At 36.4% G+C, this 19,363-nt stretch overlaps 1 protein-coding gene across 2 annotated transcripts in view; it reads right to left on the reverse strand.

The window, feature by feature from the left end:
• Positions 1–9,785: 9,785 nt before the first annotated feature.
• Ptpn4 (protein tyrosine phosphatase non-receptor type 4) overlaps positions 9,786–19,363 on the reverse strand; it is a 108,713-nt gene continuing 99,135 nt past the window's right edge. For both annotated transcript variants that reach the window (XM_048330068.1, XM_048330070.1), the window contains 3 exons: positions 18,774–18,922; positions 16,503–16,638; positions 9,786–12,991 (listed from right to left, as the gene is read on the reverse strand). In XM_048330068.1, the coding sequence (XP_048186025.1) occupies positions 12,905–12,991; positions 16,503–16,638; positions 18,774–18,922 (372 nt within the window). In that variant the 3' untranslated portion in view covers positions 9,786–12,904. The remainder of the gene's footprint in view (positions 12,992–16,502; positions 16,639–18,773; positions 18,923–19,363) is intronic.

Raw genomic sequence — 19,363 nt, forward strand, 5'->3', positions numbered from 1 at the left:
AAGTCTTGCTACCTTCAAACTGTGATTTTCTGCATCTCAGACTCTTGAGTAGTTATGATTACAGGTATTAGTCCACCATGGTACTTGGCTATGCAGTTTATTTTTTATATAATAATAATAATAATTATTATTATTATTAATTATTGCCAGTCATTGGGCTTAAACTCGGGGCCTGAGTGCCATCCCTGAGCCTCTTTGTGCTCAAGGCTAGCATTCTACCACTTGAACCACAGAACCACTTCCAGCTTTTTCTGTTTATGTGGTGCTTACGAATTGAACTCAGGGCTTCATGCATGCTAGCTCACTCTACCAGTGAGCTACATTCAGAGCCCTGCAATTTATTTTTTATCTTTCATTTTTTTCTCCCAGTCCAGAAGCTTCTGATATATAACTTTTTAAAGTCTTCTCCCTTCTCCTTCCCCTTTAAGCTATTTTCATGCATGGATACATACATATATAATTTATTTAAATTAAATTCATCCCTATTACCTTCCATTCCTTCTCTCCCTCATCATGTTTTCTTCAATATAGTCCCCCTTGCCATGTATTATTATATAATACAGGATATTAATATATTATATAATAGTTATGTATTATTATTTATTATGTTATTTTAGGCCTAGGTTTCACGTAAGAACAAAATGATACATTTTTCTGAATTTTTCTTATTTAATTCAACATGATATTCTCCAATTCCATCCATTTTTCTTATTATTTTATTTTATTTTTTGGCCAGTCCTGGGCCTTGAACTCAGGGCTTGAGCACTGTCCCTGGCTTCTTTTTGCTCAAGGCTAGCACTCTACCACTTGAGTCACAGCACCACTTCTGGCCATTTTCTATATATGTGGTACTGAGGAATTGAACCCAGGGCTTCATGTATGTGAGGCAAGCCCTCTTGCCACTAGGCCATATTCTTAGCCCCCCATCCATTTTTCTGCAAATCACATTTCATTCTTCTTTATGGATGAATAATCAATTGTGCATACATGCTGTATTTTCTTAATCCATTCTTTGTGTTGGGGAAGTAGGTTTCATTCTCTTTATCATTGGCTTGTTCAGCCTCTCTCTATTTCTCTCTCAGTCCTGGGCTTGAACTCAGGGCACAAACACTGTCCCTGAGCTTTTGTGCTCAAGGTTAGTGCTATACCACCTTATCACAGCTCTACTTCTGGCTTTTCGTTGGTAAGATGGAGAGAAGAGTTTCAGACTTCTGCCCTGATGGCTTTGAATGGTTCTCAGATATCAGCCTCTTGACTAGGAAGTATTATAGGCATGAGCCACCATTGCTTGGCTTTTCTATTTCTTATAGTTTACGTATTGGTAGGTTATATTATTTATCCATGCTAATTTTTTATTTATCCATGTTAATTTACCCATTTTTTGTTATTTGATTTGTTGGCATATAATTGTTCACAATAATTTACTGTGAGCATTTGGTTTCAACGCTATCTATTGTAAGATCTCTTCGTTATTTTACTTGAATCTTCTTTCTCTAATTAGTCTAAGGCTTTATCAAAGAGCCAGCTCAGCTCAATATTGTTGATTTTTAAAAAGATTTTACTCTTTATTTCTATCCTGGCCTTTCTTCTTTCTTTTCTGCTAATTTAAAGCATAATTTATTCATTACTTTCTAATTTTTTGAGGTTCAATGCTAGGCTACTTGAGATTTTGTTTTGTTTTGTTTTTTGGTCATAGGGCTTGACTTGGGGCTTGGGTGCTGTCCCTGAGCTCTTTTGCTCAAGGCTAGTGCTCTACCACCTCAGCCACAGAACCACTCCTGGCTTTTTGAGTAGTTCATTGGAGATAAGAGTATCATGGATTTGCCTGCCTGGACTGGCTTTGAACTGCTTTGATCCTCAGATCTTAGCCTCCTGAGTAGCTAAGCTTACAGGCATGAACCACTGGTACCTGGCCTCACACAGTATGTATGTATGTATGTGTGTATGTATGTATGTATGTATGTATGTATGTATGTATGTATGTCGAGCATACCATTTAAAACCCCAGCTCTACTTCTGGTTTTCTGAAGGCTAATTAGAGATAAGAATCTCAAGGAGAATTTTCTGCTTGGCTGGCTTGGAACTGAGATCATTAGATCTCAGCCTCCTGAGTAGCTAAGCTACATAGTGTGAGCCATCAGTGCCAGGCTTGATAATACATATTTAAATAAATTAAAAAAATTAATCCATCCACTCCCTCCTTTCCCTCCCCCAGTTCCCAGTTGTGGGGCTTGGACTCAAGGCCTAGGCACTGTCCCTGGGCTCTCCTGCTCAAGGCTAGTGCTCTACCACTTTATGCCACAGTACCAATTCTGGCTTTTGAGTGTTTAATTGGAGATAAGAATCTCAAGGGGATTTTTCTGCCCAGGCTTGCTTTGAACCAAGATCCTCAGATTTTAGCCTCCTGAGTACCTGGTAGTACAGGCATGAGCCACCAGAGCTATAAAGTTAATCTTTAAAATTTGACTCACAGTAGAATTAGGGCATGGCTGTAGTGGCAAAGCATCTACTTAGTGTGAGGCCCTGAGTTCAAACTCCACTACACAAACAAAGTCTTTATTAGACTTTGGAAAAAAACCCAACCCTCCTACCCATTGGCTTATGTAATATATAATTCAATGACATAATAAAGAAGTAAATCTGAGTATGTGTAACAGCACACAAAGAATTTAGTAAGCTTACAGCTTAACTGGTGGGACTCACTGGAAGGGTTCTGGCATAATCAACAAGACTCAGTCAACAGAGCTAAGTGCCAGTCTACTGAGCAGGTTATTATTTTATTATTATTTTTTGCCAGTCCTAGGGCTTGAACACAGGCCCTGAGCACTGTCCCTGGCTTCTTTTTGCTCAAGGCTAGCACTCTACCACTTGAGCCACAGCACCACTTCTGGCTTTTTCTATATATATGGTGCTGAAGAATCGAACCCAGGGCTTCATGTATACAAGGCAAACACTCTACCACTATGTCATATTCCCAGCCCCCTGAGCAGGTTATTTGAACTAGTGATGGAAGAAATCTATAGTCAGCCTGGTGCCAGTGGCCCACGCCTGTAATCCTATCTACTCAGGAGGCTGAAATCTGAGGATTGCAGTTCAAAGCCAGCATGGGCAGGAAAGTCCATGAGATTCTATCTCCAATTACCCACCAGAAAACAGAAAGTGTCGCTGTGGTAGAGCACTCGCCTTATGCTGAAGAGCTCAGGGACTGGGCCCAGGCCCAGAGTTCAAGCCCCACGACCGATCCCTGACCCACGCCCCCCCCCCCCCCAAAAAAAAAGAAAAAGAAAAAGAAAGAAAGAAAAAAAGAAAGCAATCTACAGTCACAGCTAGAAGGTTACAGGGAATTAGCTCAGAGCCTTTGAAGGTAGATTCCAAGCTCTAGTCAACAGGAAGATTGCTACATTTGCTTATACATGTTATTTAAAATGTATTCATACCCTCCGCCCTGGCCCCCAAAGGATATAAAAGATAAATGATACACACAACCCCCCCCCAAACATCTTTGCAAAATGATTAACAAATAATGTTTGATTTCCAGCATCTAGTAAGTTTAAGATATTGAACAACCTGCTGTAAAAGTGAATGAACACCTGGTCCTGGGGCTCACATTTGTAATCCTAGCTACCCAAGAGGCTGAGAACTGAAATGTGTGGAGGTATGGCTCCTGGTAGAGGGCCAGCTGTGGACAAGTTAGCCAAGCAATGTTTATTTTTGGATCCTTTGTCAAATGTCAGATGGCTGTAGATGTTTGGATTTATTTCTAGTCTGTTCCATTGGTCCTCAGACCTATTTTTCTGCCAGTACCAAGCTGTTTTTGTTACTACAGCTTGTAGAAAAGTTTAAAGTCTGAAACTTCAAACTTGAACTCCAGCACTTCTTTCCCTCTTTTCTTCCCCCTAACTGTCCAGGGTTGCTTTGACAATTCGAAGCTTTCTGTGGTTCCACATGAATTTCTGTATTATTTACCCAGTGAAGAATGGCACTGGAATTTGGTGGGTATTGCAGTTTATTTGTAGACTTTGGCAGTATTACTTTCACTAGATGTACATATTTCCTCTCATTGCATATATGGAATTTATTTATCATTTATTGTATTATCTATACAAAGTTTCAATTCCATAGACCAGATTGAGTACAATGCATCCAGACCAATGTGTCAGTTCTAGGGCTTGAACTTGGGGCCTGAATGCTGTCCCTGGGCTTTTTTGCTCAAGGCTAGCACTTTACTACTTGAATCACAGCTCTACTCCATCTTTTTAGTAGCTAATAGTCTCCTGGATGTTTCTGCCTGGCTAGCTTTGAACAATCATCCTCAAATCTCAGCCTCCTCAGTAGCTAGGATTAGAGGCATAATCCACCAGTGTCAGGCTTGAGGGGTCTTTTTCAAGATAAGGTCTCATGTAGCTTAAAGTGACCTCAAACTCAGATAATCTATCTCAGGACAATCTGAGTGCTGGGATTATAGGTCTGTGCTACCATATCTGGTTTGAGAGGGCTTTTCCTCAGGGATGGCAAAGGAAAAGAGGATGTCATGAATAATCTTGGATTTTTCTTATTCTTTTCTTTATAGTTTATTCTCTCTCCAGCACTGTACTGTTGCTCAGATTGGTCTTCATTTCTGGGTTAAAGTGATCTTCCTGCCTCAGCCTCACTCGTAGTTGGGACTATGAACATGCCAGGCCGGTTTCTTCAGAATGAATTATGTGCCTACACACATGCACATGGCATAATCACTAATTTTTACTGTTTGTTCTTCAGTTTGTCCTTTTTTCTGAAGACTCTTCTCTTTTGGATGCAAAGCACTACGCCTGACTGCACCTGTGGAAGATGAGATGCAGGCTGATGCGAGGTCTTTGCATGAGAAGGTGGTACATAAGAAGGTGGTACTTGAATGGGGGTTGGTACTGGAAGAAGTGCTGGTCACTTATAACCACACTAAGGAGACTCTCCAATTTTCTAAACTCCTTTTGATTTCTTACTTGTCTCTTCTCATAAATATAGCCACAATGTGACTCGGTAACTCTAGAAGTAAATTTCAAGCTCAGCATCCTACCCAATCCCTTTGAATTGATTACTTATTAATAAACATAAACATTGTTAGCAAAGCCCAACAAAAAAAACTTCCACAAAATAATTTTGAAAACAAATATTCTTTAGATTACTAAAACACATCTTTATTTTTGCAATTGAACATTGAGTCACAGCTATAGTCTTTTTTTTCACATTTGTATCTGAACAACTACTTCTCAATCAGAATGAAATATGGCTGACAAAGTATGTGTGACAGCATTTCACATAATATAAATTGCTCTTGTGACTAAAACAGTTTCAATATTTTTATCCTGTTTGCAGTTGGTTATTTGCAGTTTATTTTAAACCACAAGTGGCAGGAGTTCTAAATTTTCACAAATGAAGACAAAAACACAAGGCCTTTCAACCCACACAGAAAGCAGTGATGACACATAGTGATAATTTCAAACCATCCAGTGTTGACCAAATTCAAGCTTACATTATTAACTCTTAGCTTCTTTGCCTCTTAATTATGAGAGCAAAGCACATGGACATAGTTTTATAAGTTTAGGAAAAAAGGTAGTCTACAAAATTAAGGGACTGATTTCACTTTTCTACTAGTTAGGTGTAAACAAAGTGGCAACAGAAATGCAAAATTATATTTTAATCAGGAATAAACTAGATCCTTGAAGCAATTTTCTCCCTTCTTATTTACATATAGCACCTGTTACAAAAAAATCCCAAATTAAAATATCCTCTACATAGAAATCATTTTCAAAACTATTGTTTAAAAATATTATTGATGAGTATATAGTAAACTATCAGTCCTAGAATTAAACCTACACTGTAGAAAATAAGGACTAGCTTTTCTTATTTGAAAAGATAGACTAGACTATAACTGCAATGTCCTGATGCCAGAGAACACTAGGTTGGATAGTTTTCTTTTAAGCAGATATATACTAATGGCAGAAGATGAAAACAGTTTAATGTAAACTGTTCTAGTATCTTAAATCCTGATCTTAATCATATATACATGTATGTGTACTGCCAGGACTCTTTTTTACGTTGTGGTACAGTATGTACTTAACCCCTAGGTAGCAGGTAGGTACTACAATGAAAACAAACAGCTTTCCAAGTATTCATGTAATGTACACAAAACACAAAGCAGAAATAACTAGAAAGCCAGGCTTAGTTGAAGGTAGCTGAGAGAACTCAGAGTACAACAACATGATCAGCTTGGTAGCCTTTATTGTGTTATATAAAATTACAGAAATAAGCAAAGCTACAACCACACAAGTTACTTCTTAAATATCAAATAAGCTATTAAAAGATCATTGTAAAGCATTTAAACTTGGAACCAAGCTAATGAGCTCTAATTCTAGTCAGTTTTTTTCTGTATTTACAAAAAACTAGGATAGGCTGTATTTTTAAATGTATAAATTAAGTCAGTAGTAAGCATGAAATAAAGTGCTATTTGAAATTCAATAAATCACTTTTTAGCACTGAACTTTGATCTATTATACAGAATAAAAATTGAAATAATCTCGTCAACTTGCTAAAGGATGGGAAAAGAGCCAGAGAATTAGCACTGAGTTGAAATTTGTATGTCTTAGGAGACAAATACTTGGGATAGTACAATTCTAGAATAAAAACCAAAGGGCTTATTTTAAATGAAGTGAAACATAGCCAACTGTGCCCACAGTGGAGGCAGGGACCACAAATCAACCACCTCTTGAGTTTAGGGGTTGAACAGAAATAGGCCCTTGGTGGTTTTCTGGCAATAACTTACTTAGCAAGGTGGCATTTAAGTTATCAGAAAGACAACTGTTATTTTTGGTGATTCTGGGGGTTGAGGGAGTCTGACATTAGTCCTTTAAGACGGCTGTTAGCAAACCTTAATGAAGAGACCATCATTTCCTTGTTCTAATTATTTACTTCATAGAGTTGAATTCAAGTTGGGAAGGTTGGATGCCTGAGTTAAAATAATGAAATCCCAACTGAGGCAAGTTTAATGAATGATGGCAAATAGTACCTTCTTAAAGTAGTTGAACAAAGCAATCATGCTTCCAGAAGATGTTTAAATGAAGAGGGTGTTGTTTATTTGTTAGGCATATGATACCACTGCTACAAGTCAGAGTTGGGCCCAGTGGTTTTGCCTGACCAAGACACTGACAATAAAAAGGCAAAACCATTTATTAGGTTGGGGCCTCTGCACATAATGACTGCAGTGAATGTTAGGCACAGTTTTCTGGCTTCACCCAAATCACATTCTGACAAGGATGTCTTCACTGGTACTGCCACAGTGATAAAGCTTGGGAACTTTCCTCCATGGTAGAAACATGTAGCAGCACATTTATCCTCATACACAACACTCTACTACACTCACAAGTTTAAAAGTCAAATATTTCACACTTAAAAACAGTATGTGCAAATTTTCTGAAAAGTTTCTATTCTAGAACCAAAACAAAGCAACATAAAAGAGAATATACACTGCATATGAGACATGCTTCAATGACTGCTCTTGTTTATAATGAAGAGTACTTTGCTTCGAAAATTGCATTTTGTATATTGACATGTAATATTCCTTTCCCTCTCTTCTTTCCAGGCCTTTGCAGATTTTTTTTGTTTTTGTTTTTTTAAACAAGTATCCTTAGAATCAAGTCACAATTCTATTAACATTTGAAAGTTACATTCAATTTTATTACAGCATGAAAGACATACAAATATCCTTTTGTCCCCCTTTAAGCAATGAAATTAAAGAAGTTATGTCTTAACCTTTTGTCCATAGAAAAATACTGTCTATATAGCATCTCCACAATGATAAGAAAACTATAGTGTTTAGCGACGACTTTTTATGAGCTTAACATAGCTTTAACTTTCATTCTTGAACTGGAAAATTTAAAAAGTTTCAGGAAGCCAAATGTTTGAACTCTTCCCTAAAATTTTAGCCTTTAACTTACAATATTGCTAACAGCTTTCAGAAGGGAACTTGGGTTACTTATTATGCTCTGAACCACCTTTCACAAGTGCTGATGAATATATACCAGCAGATACTACTTCCGGCTGCCCATTTAGCTTGGATGACTAAAATAAAAATGATTCAAAGCTTCAGAAATCAACAGTATACTGCATAACAAAAACAAAAACAAAAATAAATAGCAGCAAATTCTTATAAGGAAACATAACTTTTTGGTGTCTATCCAAACAATTTCACCAAGACTATGAAAATACAATGTCTAATATTTTGGCAGAATTGGGGATTACTATTTCTTTTGATAATACAGACATTATTATAACTGCTAGAAGTCTATAGATAATAAAATTTATGCTGGTCACAGTAGTAGACATGGCAAAGAAAGTTGAACAAAAACTGTGTAATTCTGGGATTTGATTCTTGGGTTCTTAAAATTGATAAAATTATCTATTTAATCAACTAGCTCTCAAAAATGTTTCAGGATAATGTCATTTTTTAAAAATCTATATAATTCCCTAAGTTTTATAAACTAGCTAGCTACTACAACTTATGATCACACTAATAGACCAATAAATCTTTGTTAGGAAATCTGTAATTCTACTATTTGGAAAAATCGATTCACTGTTGTAATAACATAGCTAAGCTACTTGGAAGCACCACCACAAATGGGTCTAGAATCTGGAAGTGGACAGCTGGAGTGCATGTGGAAAGTAATGTTAGTAAAATGGTTGGTGTAGTACCTTGCATAAAAGCAGACCATAGCATGCTTTTATCTATGTCTTTGTTATATTACTAGATGTTTATTCCAACAAATATTTGCCATAATGGAATTACTGAACTACAAACTAACAGCTATCAAATAAAAAGAGCCTGTAAACATATCCCTCATGGTTGTGGTATAAATTTTTCTTTTATCAATTCAAAACTACTTTGGCAACCTTACCATCAGAATATTTAAAATATTCAAAATATTAAATAGCACAGTTATAAATTTGTGTTTCTTTCTCCCTTCCTGATAAGATTATAACATAATGCTTTAATTCAAATACATATTTGTGTTGCGAACATAAATTATTTTACTACAAGTGGATATATGCCCTAAATCTTAGTTCTATGTTTTAAGTGCTTTAAAAATAGTCTTCTACTTGTAGTCTAGAATGTTTTCACACTGCATGTGTATCAGCCTAAATATTTCACAAAATCTACACTGTCAGCAAAGCATGACTAGCAAACTGAGTCAGAGACCTAATTAGGTCTCTTGAAGCCTATTTATTTTCTAAGTCAAATAATGTCTTCTAAAGTTATCATAGTAATGAAGTGAAAATACTGAGTATGTTCTCCTGGTTGAAATAGCCTAAAAGTAGACAAGAATTTATGATGTTTGTATGGGTTACAATTTACTGCAATTCTAGTATAATACAGAGGAACATCAGATTAGGAATTAAAAAATTTAGAAGCTCAGATTTTGCTAAATAAATTACCCTTGCTAGGCTTCTGTTTCTTTGCCTATAATAATAAGGGAAGTAGAGATTAGGTAAAATCTTTCAACTTCCTCTCTGCTTTTAATGTGCAGCACTTCTAGTGAGACAAGGTATTTTTGCTGAAATACTTCACAAGATCTGATTAAACCTTGCAACTGCTGGGTGCTGGTGGCTCACGCCTGTTATCCTAACTACTCAGGAGGCTGAGATCTGAAGATCATGGTTCAAGGCCAGTCTGAGCAAGAAAGTCCAAGAGACTCTTATCTCCAATTAATTGCCAGAAAACCCGAAGTGGAGCTGTGGCTCAGACTAGCAGAGCACTAGCCTCGAACAAAGAGCTCAGGGACAGCACCCTGGCCCTGAGTTCAAGCCCTATGACCAACAACAAAAAATACAAACCAACAATCCCCCACCCAAACGAACCTGGCAACAGATGACAAACAGTAATAGTAGCTAAAATAGATCATTCTCTGTTTGTTGCGCTGTGCCTTTATGAAATACACATATAAATAAATGCATTAAAGTATCTATGTATACATTTGTATTATACCTGAAACTTTCAAGAAACTGTCTTTATGGCTTATCATAAATTTATGATCTGATTTTGTTTCAACACAATAAATCAAAATGATCAGCCACCCTTTCTTCTTACTTGTCCTGACTGGCCACATAGACATTCTTCTTCGGTTATTTACTCTGCTTTCATTTTGAAAGGCTGCACTGCTTTAAGAGTTACAGCCAGTTTCTTTTGTAAATGTAAAGTATACTCCAAAATATTCCTTTTCTCTCCTTATCCCCATAGTGCTGACATAAATTAGATGCTTAGCAAACACTTAACAAGGAAAACCATTAAATCAGAGAGAGGTTTTTCACTAACACTTCTTAGGTGTGAGGTCCCTTAGGGGTGTGTGGAGGAAGAGAACAGCTTAAGATACAAGAAATCAGGCTTTTCATCATAGTATTACATTGATAAGGATGGGAATCTAAACTATTTGGTATATGAAAGCTACTATGATTTTTAGAAATCCATGTAGATTGTGGACAAATAAGTTTAACAATTCTTAGGTACAATGGGGAGTCTTATCTGATAGATAAATAGGAAAGCATAATTAGTATATTAATTTAAGAAACTGAAGGATATTTTAAATTTACGATTCTAGTAAACACATTTTTAGAAAAGGACCCATTTTGCACACAAAAATACTGATAGAGAGTAGCTCCTAGAAAAGTTTAGGAGGAATTTAAATGCAAGTCGACACTTCTAATACATTTAAAGACAATGATTCAGAATGGCAGCAGCACTTGTTGCAAACAGTTAACCCCAGAAGTGTAAACAAATCCACAATCAATGAACAAGTGAACCATGACATTTCTCTATGTCTATAGTTTTTTTGTTTACAATTGTCATAATTCTGTCCATACAGGTAGGACTTTTAATTTTATTCAAGCTAAAACAACTGCCCAAATATTTACTTACTATGTGGATGTCAATAGGATTTTCCTTTTCAATTTGTTATGATATAGTATAGCAGCCTAAATTACATTTGTCTATTGATAGAGAATGGAATGTTCAAACAAGACTGAAATTAATTTACAGAATTCCTTTTGAAATAAAGGTTATATCTACTTCTGTCTAAAAAAACCTTGATGATAATTTAGTTGGTATCTTGGTTATTAATGTTTAAAGGCTTAACTTCCTGAAATTTATTGTCAAACATTTTGAATATGTGAAATGAGATCACTTAGATTTTACTAAAGATTTTTAAATGTACATTGTTCCTGACATTCCAATGTATCTACCATTGGTTCTAAACTTTATCAAAGCTATACAGAAATATTGAGACACTAACAAATAAATCTATTTTAATTATATCCATATAAAATAATTATATAAAACATTTGAGGAGGTGAGCAAATTTCACTTATATTAATCTGGGCAATATTAAGATTCTGTTTCTGTAGACTTACAAGCAAGCAAAAATCCTGAAGAGGAAAATTACATATTCTTCATGGGAATCGGATCCTCAGTCAGGCTGGACAATCAAAAAACTCCCTATTTCCATGCTTATAACAGTAAGTATAAATTGGGGTAATTAAATTATACACAAAAATGACAACACTCTCATTTTATTACTGAGAGTTACATGTAAAAATAAGCCAATAGTATTTGTTTTCAAGAATCCCAACCAAAACACCAAAGGGGAGAAAGCTTGCTATTACTGAATTAAGTGCTAAGGGCCTTAGCTATAGATAGGTCTAAATTACAACCCATTATCTACTCTTTTACTTTAACAGGGTATCAATAGGTTTATCTCTAATGTGCAGATCAGGCATTACTTCTAACATTAGGGAAAAAGCAGTACAAAATCTTGAAGAATAAAGCATGTTTTAAAGGTAAGCTGCTGAACTATAACCCGTCCTTCAATAAAGGAATGTATAGAGTTTGAACAATTTCATAGCAGCAGAGCGTGCATTCAACAGAATACAAACTTTACCTTGGCTTATGACAAAATACAAGTACTGAGTAAGACAGGATTTCCTTGCCATTTTTTGACTGTATAACTCTCAATACAAGAAGCTGTTTTTGAAAATGTGACCTGGTTTGAAATGCATAAAAATGTAAGAATGTACAATATACATACATACCTCCTAGTGGGGTCATATGAGTGCCTTTTCATTAGACAAACAAAGATGTCTCAAGGCACTTAAGGGGTTAAGACACAATGCATGCATTCCTTTACATCAAGTATGTGAAATCACATGATTTGGAATAAGCCAACTTTATGATAAATATAAGTTACATTACTAAATCCAAGAAAATTTGTAGATTCATCTTTCTATTTTCTATAAGATGCTGGTAAATGGACAATGTGCAGCATTTCCTGGAAAAGTAAATTCCACCTTTCTTCTTCTGAACAGCAGGTCTTTACAGGGGTGTGCAGGGAACGATGTGCTGCATCCATAGGCAGTGTATTGGCTAATATCGAGAATGGTATTGCTAACATTTTAAAAATAAAATCTGGTCACCAGTTTAGTAAGTAAATGAACCACTGGCAAAGGCCAGAGATGATTCCGGATGTTTGTTTCTTCTTGCTTTCAGGTTACAGGTACAACAGAGATGATGAGAATTCTGAGCTTGTTTGTGGTAATTTTACCAAAAGGGAACTGCATGGCACCACCACAAAATTTTACAAATTACCCCGAACATACTGCTATTATTTGTTCAGAGCAAGGCATGAAATAGTCTTCCAACACATGAGTTGTCCACCTCCAAAGAGTGACATTTTTTAAAACATAAAGTGCAATAGTGCTGAAGGTTTTCAAAGTTTTTTTGAGTTCTTCATTTTTTGTGAGATGCCATTTCCAGTGAACAGTTTTATGGCACTGTGATTATAATGAAAAGCAGTTTTCCAACACATATCCTAGACCTTTCTTTTTCTTATTTATTTGATGTTGTTGTTAAGGGTTTAACAAAGCCTTCTTCATAAACTTTCAAAATAGCTTCACATACAAATCTATATTGACTCTGAAAAATAAAAACAGAAGTGATCAGAAAACAGAAAAATGACAAATATCTCACTGTTTTGCTTATAAAAATACACAAAGTAAAACAGCACACAGATACCATTTTTAAACAGATGGGGAAAAGTGTCAACATACTTTGTTGGTAAAACACTCAAAAACACTCACTGTTGACAAAACACTACGCTGCTACTAGAAGTGTTAAAACACTAAAATCTCTAATAAAGAACTGAGAATATTTAATCAAATGATATTAATTTACCTAGAAAATTCCTCTTGTAGGAATCTATTTAAAAGGTAAAATAGAAAAAATAAACTGAGAACACAACTCCACTTTTTTTTTTTTTTTTTTTGCAGGTCCTGGGGCTTGAACTCAGGGCCTGGGCACTGTCCCTGAGCCTCTCTGTGCTCAAGGCTTGTGCTCTATCTCTTGTGCCACAGCACTACTTCCAGCCTTTTCTGTTTATGTGGTACTGAGGAATCAAACCCAAGGCTTCATGCATGCTAGGCAACCACTCTACCACTAAGCCACATTCCCAGCCTACATCTCCACTTTTTGATTATAATGCCAAAAAAGTGGAGATAAGCCAGGTGCTGGTGACTAATGTCTAGCTACTCAGGAGTCTGTGGTCTGTGGATTGTGGTTCAAAGCCAGTTTTGGCAGGAACAGCTGTGAGACTCCAATTAACCAGCAAAGAGCTAGAAATATAGCTGTGGCTCAAGTGGCAGAGCATTAGCTTGAGTAAAAAAGGAACAGAATTTTGCCCTGACATCAAACTACAGTATTGGCATGCACTTGTATGCAAGTACATTGGCATGCACGTGCACACGCACACAAACATATCAGTCCAAATTACCATCAATACAGTGAGTAAACTATGGGCATTCATATGGATATTCTGCCTGGGCAGAAAAGATAGTAAGCCCCTTTCTAAACCCATAGCTGGGTGTAGTGGTATGTGCTGGTCATCTTCACCTTCATGGGAAGCTGAGATTTGAAGGATGGCACAGTGCCATGTGAGCCTGGCAGAAAAACTGAGGCTATACCATGTCTCTACATAAAGGAAAGCTAGAAGCACTGACGTACGCGTATTATCCAAGCAACTACAGGAAGCTTACAATAGGCAGACTGTAGCTCAGGCAGTAAGAAAGACTATCCTAAAAATAGCCAGTGAAAAATACAGAGAGAAATTATATGGCACAAATAACTTAGTTTGTTCATCAAAGAAAGTTCAAGGAAAAAGACAAGATGGTGAAAGGTTTCAATTAAGAGATCTAGGAGAAATGAAATGTGCAACCTATACTTGAACCTTGATTCCACCAAAGTGTAAAACAAATAGCAATTTGAATGTTATGATCCATCAATTCCACTTTTGGGTATGTTATACACCATGTATGGAAGAATTCACAATAGCTAAAAGGGGAAAACAAGAAATACATAGAACAAAAGAAATATAAGACTTGTGGACTGCAAACAACATCATTGAAAGAAAGGCCTAAATAAAATGAGGATAATTCCATGTCTGTGATTTTATAAAGGCAGTATACTTAATCTGTATCAAAACTATATATTTTTTTCCAGAAAGAATAAACTGATCCTAAAATTTTTATGAAAATACAAGGAACTCAGGACAATTAAAAAAATTCTTAAGAAAGAACAGAGTTGGAGATGCATATTGCTTTTACATTTTACAGCAGGATTGTATTAGCATAAAGATATATAGATACATGAAACAGAAATTTATACTAGAAATCCTTTTATTTTGGCCAAAAGGATTTTGAAAAGAAACTTCAAAACATATATGCAAAATAGTGAAAGTGGGGGCTGGGAATATGGCCTAGTGGCAAGAGTGCTTGCCTCATATACATGAGGCCCTGGGTTGGATTCCTCAGCACCACATATACAGAAAACGGCCAGAAGTGGCGCTGTGGCTCAAGTGGCAGAGTGCTAGCCTTGAGCAAAAAAGAAGCCAGGGACAGTGCTCAGGCCCTGAGTTGATGGCCCAGGACTGGCCAAAAACAAAACAAAACAAAATAGTGAAAGTGGTATCCGACTTCAAGCCCTATCTAGAAATTAACTCAAAATGGATCACAGTCCCTAAATGTAGGAGCTAAAACTGTTAAGACAGTTAGAGAAAAGCTAGAGAAGTAAATCTTGGTGAGCTTAGCTTAGAAAATCATTTTTTTTCAGCTAGAGGAACAAAAACAAAGAGAAAAAAATAAAGATACCAAATTTCATTAAATATGATCAAGAAAGTGAAAAGGCAGCATAAAAGAAACTAGGAACAGACCTGAACATAATAAAGGTTATATAGAACAAGCCTAGAACCAACATCAAACTAAATGGAGAAAAATTAAAACCATTCCCCATTTCTCTATAGTCAGCAATGAGACAAGTGTCTCACTCCTATCTTATTCTGATAATACATGTTCAGCAAATACTAATATATAAAGTCAACATTAAAAGAATCAGTAGCATGTGGGCTAGGAATATGCCTAGTGGCAAGAGTGCTTGCCTCGTATACATGAAGCCCTTAGCACCACATATATAGAAAACGGCCAGAAGTGGCGCTGTGGCTCAAGTGGTAGAGTGCTAGCCTTGAGCAAAAAGAAGCTAGAGGCAGTGTTCAGGCCCTGAGTTCAAGGCCCAAGACTGGCAAAAAAAACAAAAAAAAATTAGTAACTTCTCTATATATTAACACTGAGCAAACTGAAAAAGAAATCAAGAAAATAAACTCATTCACAATAATCTCAAATGGCAACAATAGTACCAACAATAACAACAATAACAAATGAACTAAGAATAAACCTAACTAAGGAGGGAAGACTTCTAAGACAACCAAAATTTAGAAAGTAGAAAATGAAAAGACCTCCTTGCCCATGTTATGGATTAGCAGAAAGACTATTGTGGAAATGGCTACATTACCAAAAGCATTCCACACATCCAGTGCAATTTCCATCAAAATTTCGATGTCATTCTTCACAGAAAAAAAAAAAATCAATACTACAATATGCTGTAATTATCACGGAGTCATAAAGGGCTGAAATAGCAAAAACAATAGAGCAAAAAAAGGCTATACTAGGTATCATAATACTTCAAGTTATACTACAAAGCCATATTTACAAAAACAGCATGGTATTGATAAAAGAACTACCCATGTAAACCAATGGAATAGAAGATCCAGAGTGCTGGGGGCATGGCTCAAGTACCAGAGCCTCGGAAGAGCAAGCAGGAGGCCTTGAGTTCAAACCCCAGTACCTCTAAAAACAAAGAGATAAAAATTGTGCTAGGAAACTAAAAACACTATAGAAAAGCATAAGGAAAACACCTAAAGTGTGGCTCCAATGGTGATATTTTACCTAGTAAGCACAAAGCTAGAGTACAAATTCCCAAACTGCCAAAACAAAACAAAGCAAACCCAAAGTGTATATGCTGTGCATATACAATTTACTGATACAAAAACCTATTGAGTTTGAAGATATACATACATATGTACCTGAAGTACAGTACTTACAGGTGTTTGGATCATCATGGCTCGTTGATCTCTCATTGTTCTTACAATGTCTAGTGGATAAACTGGTTGATTGCATTCAATGAGACACATGGCTGTTTCCATAGTAATAAGAACCCCAGTTCTTCCAATCCCAGCACTTAAAGAAGACAAATTGGTAAGGTCTTACTGATACAATGGTATTTACTTCTGAGAGGTTTGTTAAAAAAACAAAACAAGGGGCTGGGAATATGGCCTAGTGGTAGAGTGCTTGCCTTGTATACATGAAGCCCTGGGTTCAATTCCTCAGCACCACATATATAGAAAATGGCCAGAAGTGGCGCTGTGGCTCAAGTTGCAGAGTGCTAGCCTTAAGCAAAAAGAAGCCAGGGACAGTGTTCAGGCCCTAAATTCAAGGCCCAAGACTGGCCAAAAAAACCCCCAAAACAAACAAAAACCCCTGAAGTACTATATCACAATACAGAAGATCAATTTCATTTTAAGATTTTATATTATAGAAATAGTAAGACAAAATTTGAATAAGGAGTAGAATCTTATTAGAACTATCTCCCTTAAAATGCAAATTAATAGAACTCTAGTAATGAACATTAACAAAGATACAAAATACAAGAATATTTTCACCTTAAATAAGTGTTTTAAACAAAATATTTAAAAAACTTATCATTGAGGCTGGGAATATGGCCTAGTGGTAGAGTGCTTGCCTCGTATACATGAAGCCCTGAGTTCAATTCCTCAGCACCAACAGAAAAGACCAGAAGTGGTGCTGTGGCTTAAGTGATAGAGAGTGCTAGCCTTGAGCAAAAAGAAGACAGGGGCAGTGCTCAGGCCCTGAGTTCAAGCCCCAGGACTGGCAAAACAAACAAATAAAAAAAACAAACCTTCAATATTGAGATCATCAAAAGATTTTGGAAATATAATCTAGAAACATGGAGTAGCTACTGAAAACTCTGCAATACAAAATGGCCAAACGAACTTTGCCATTCTTGATACTTTGCCTTTTACAATATCTGACCTACAATCTTTTTGGTGATTTAAAAGTCTACACTTAAAATGTGCTGGTAAATCTGAAGATAAAAGGTATGCCAGTATAGTCTCTGACTAAATCAGTCAAAACATGGTTATGGCAAGGAGGTAATTTCTGTTTCCTAATCACTATGCAAGTGACAGTGAAGGTTGCAGTCCTGTATTTGGCTTCGGAGGGGAGAGAGGGTTGTCCACCACTGTTTACCAGAGCCCTAGGAATTGGCATATCCTCCTGTAGTGACATTTGATAGGAACATTTAAGGAGTATTAAGGGAATATTCAACATGTTGTGACCTAGAAGGAAGGGGTATGTTTCACAGAAGGAAGAGATCTAAACTTCCAGGCCATCATCAATGACTATGTTGTAAATAAAACTTAATTACCAATGTAGGTAGAGTACTGAGCAGGCAATTAAGTCATGAGGGCAGTCTTCAAAGTTGTGATGAAGACCCTTAGAGGAGAGCTCAAGGGAAGAGTTCATCTTCCAAGTCCCTCTACCATGTAAGGACTCAGCATTTGGCCTTCTGAACATGGAGCAATAAGGGACCACTTTGTCAGATGAGCAGCCCTCACCTGACAGCAGCCCTTACCTAACACCAAATTTGCAGGTGCCTTTGATTGGACACTTGACTGCAGGTTGGACTTCCCAATCTCCAGAACTTGGAGAAATCAATTTCTCTTCTTAATTTGTTATAGCAGTACAAACACAGTAAGATAGCCTGGAATATTGTATTTTATCAGATCTAAGATTGATCTAAGACCAACTGCAATAAAAATTCCAACTCCAGGGGCTGGGGATATGGCCTAGTGGCAAGAGTGCCTGCCTCATATACATGAGGCCCTGGGTTCGATTCCCCAGCACCACATATACAGAAAATGGCCAGAAGTGGCGCTGTGGCTCAAGTGGCAGAGTGCTAGCCTTGAGCAAAAGGAAGCCAGGGACAGTGCTCAGGCCCTGAGTCCAAGGCCCAGGACTGGCCAAAAAAAAAAAAAAAAAAAAAAAAAAAAAAATTCCAACTCCAGATATGTTAAATATGAAGTCTCTAAGAATTAGTATAACTTATTTTTTATTTCTTATGATTTCTACCAATCATGTTAGAACATATCCTTTGTCTTCTACTTTCAGAGCACAGCTTTGAGGTAAAACTATCACATCTAATTATTGCTACCTAATTATCAGTTATAACATGTATTCTCTTTTTAAAATGATATATTTAATCAGTTATTCATAAAAGATGGGAAATAGAATACCTGCAATGAACAACAACAGGTTCTTCTTTTCCAGCCCTCTTGTTACGTATATGACAAACAAAATCCAGAAAGTCACTTGAGTCATCTGGGACTCCATGGTCAGGCCAGGCTATGTACTGGATCTGAGTGAGTTGACGACTCTCATTTTTCTAAGTACAAATGAAAAATTATGCATCATGACTTAGGAATTATACCTTTAACATAGAAACATCCATGTCATTTTAATTTTAGAAGGAGAAAAAAAATCAACTACTTCCCCTTTGTCTCCCAAATACGTTAAGTTCAATAAACAAAGTTTCAGTAAAAAGGAAGGCATTATTTTATAAAAATAGCCGGTTCCTTGTATTACTTATCTATGTCAATTTCTATATTTGTAATTACTTTTCAGATGATAATCAAGTAAACAGGCATAAATAAATAAAGACTACAAAACTTAAAAGAGGTGAACAAAAATAGTAATGTAAAAACATTTTTTCTTTTTTTTTTTTTTGGCCAGTCCTGGGGCTTGGACTCAGGGCCTGAGCACTGTCCCTGGCTTCTTTTTGCTCAAGGCTAGCACTCTGCCACTTGAGCCACAGCGCCACTTCTGG

The sequence above is a fragment of the Perognathus longimembris genome, chromosome 20 (assembly GCF_023159225.1).
Source record: "Perognathus longimembris pacificus isolate PPM17 chromosome 20, ASM2315922v1, whole genome shotgun sequence".
Classification (NCBI taxonomy): Eukaryota; Metazoa; Chordata; class Mammalia; order Rodentia; family Heteromyidae; genus Perognathus; species Perognathus longimembris.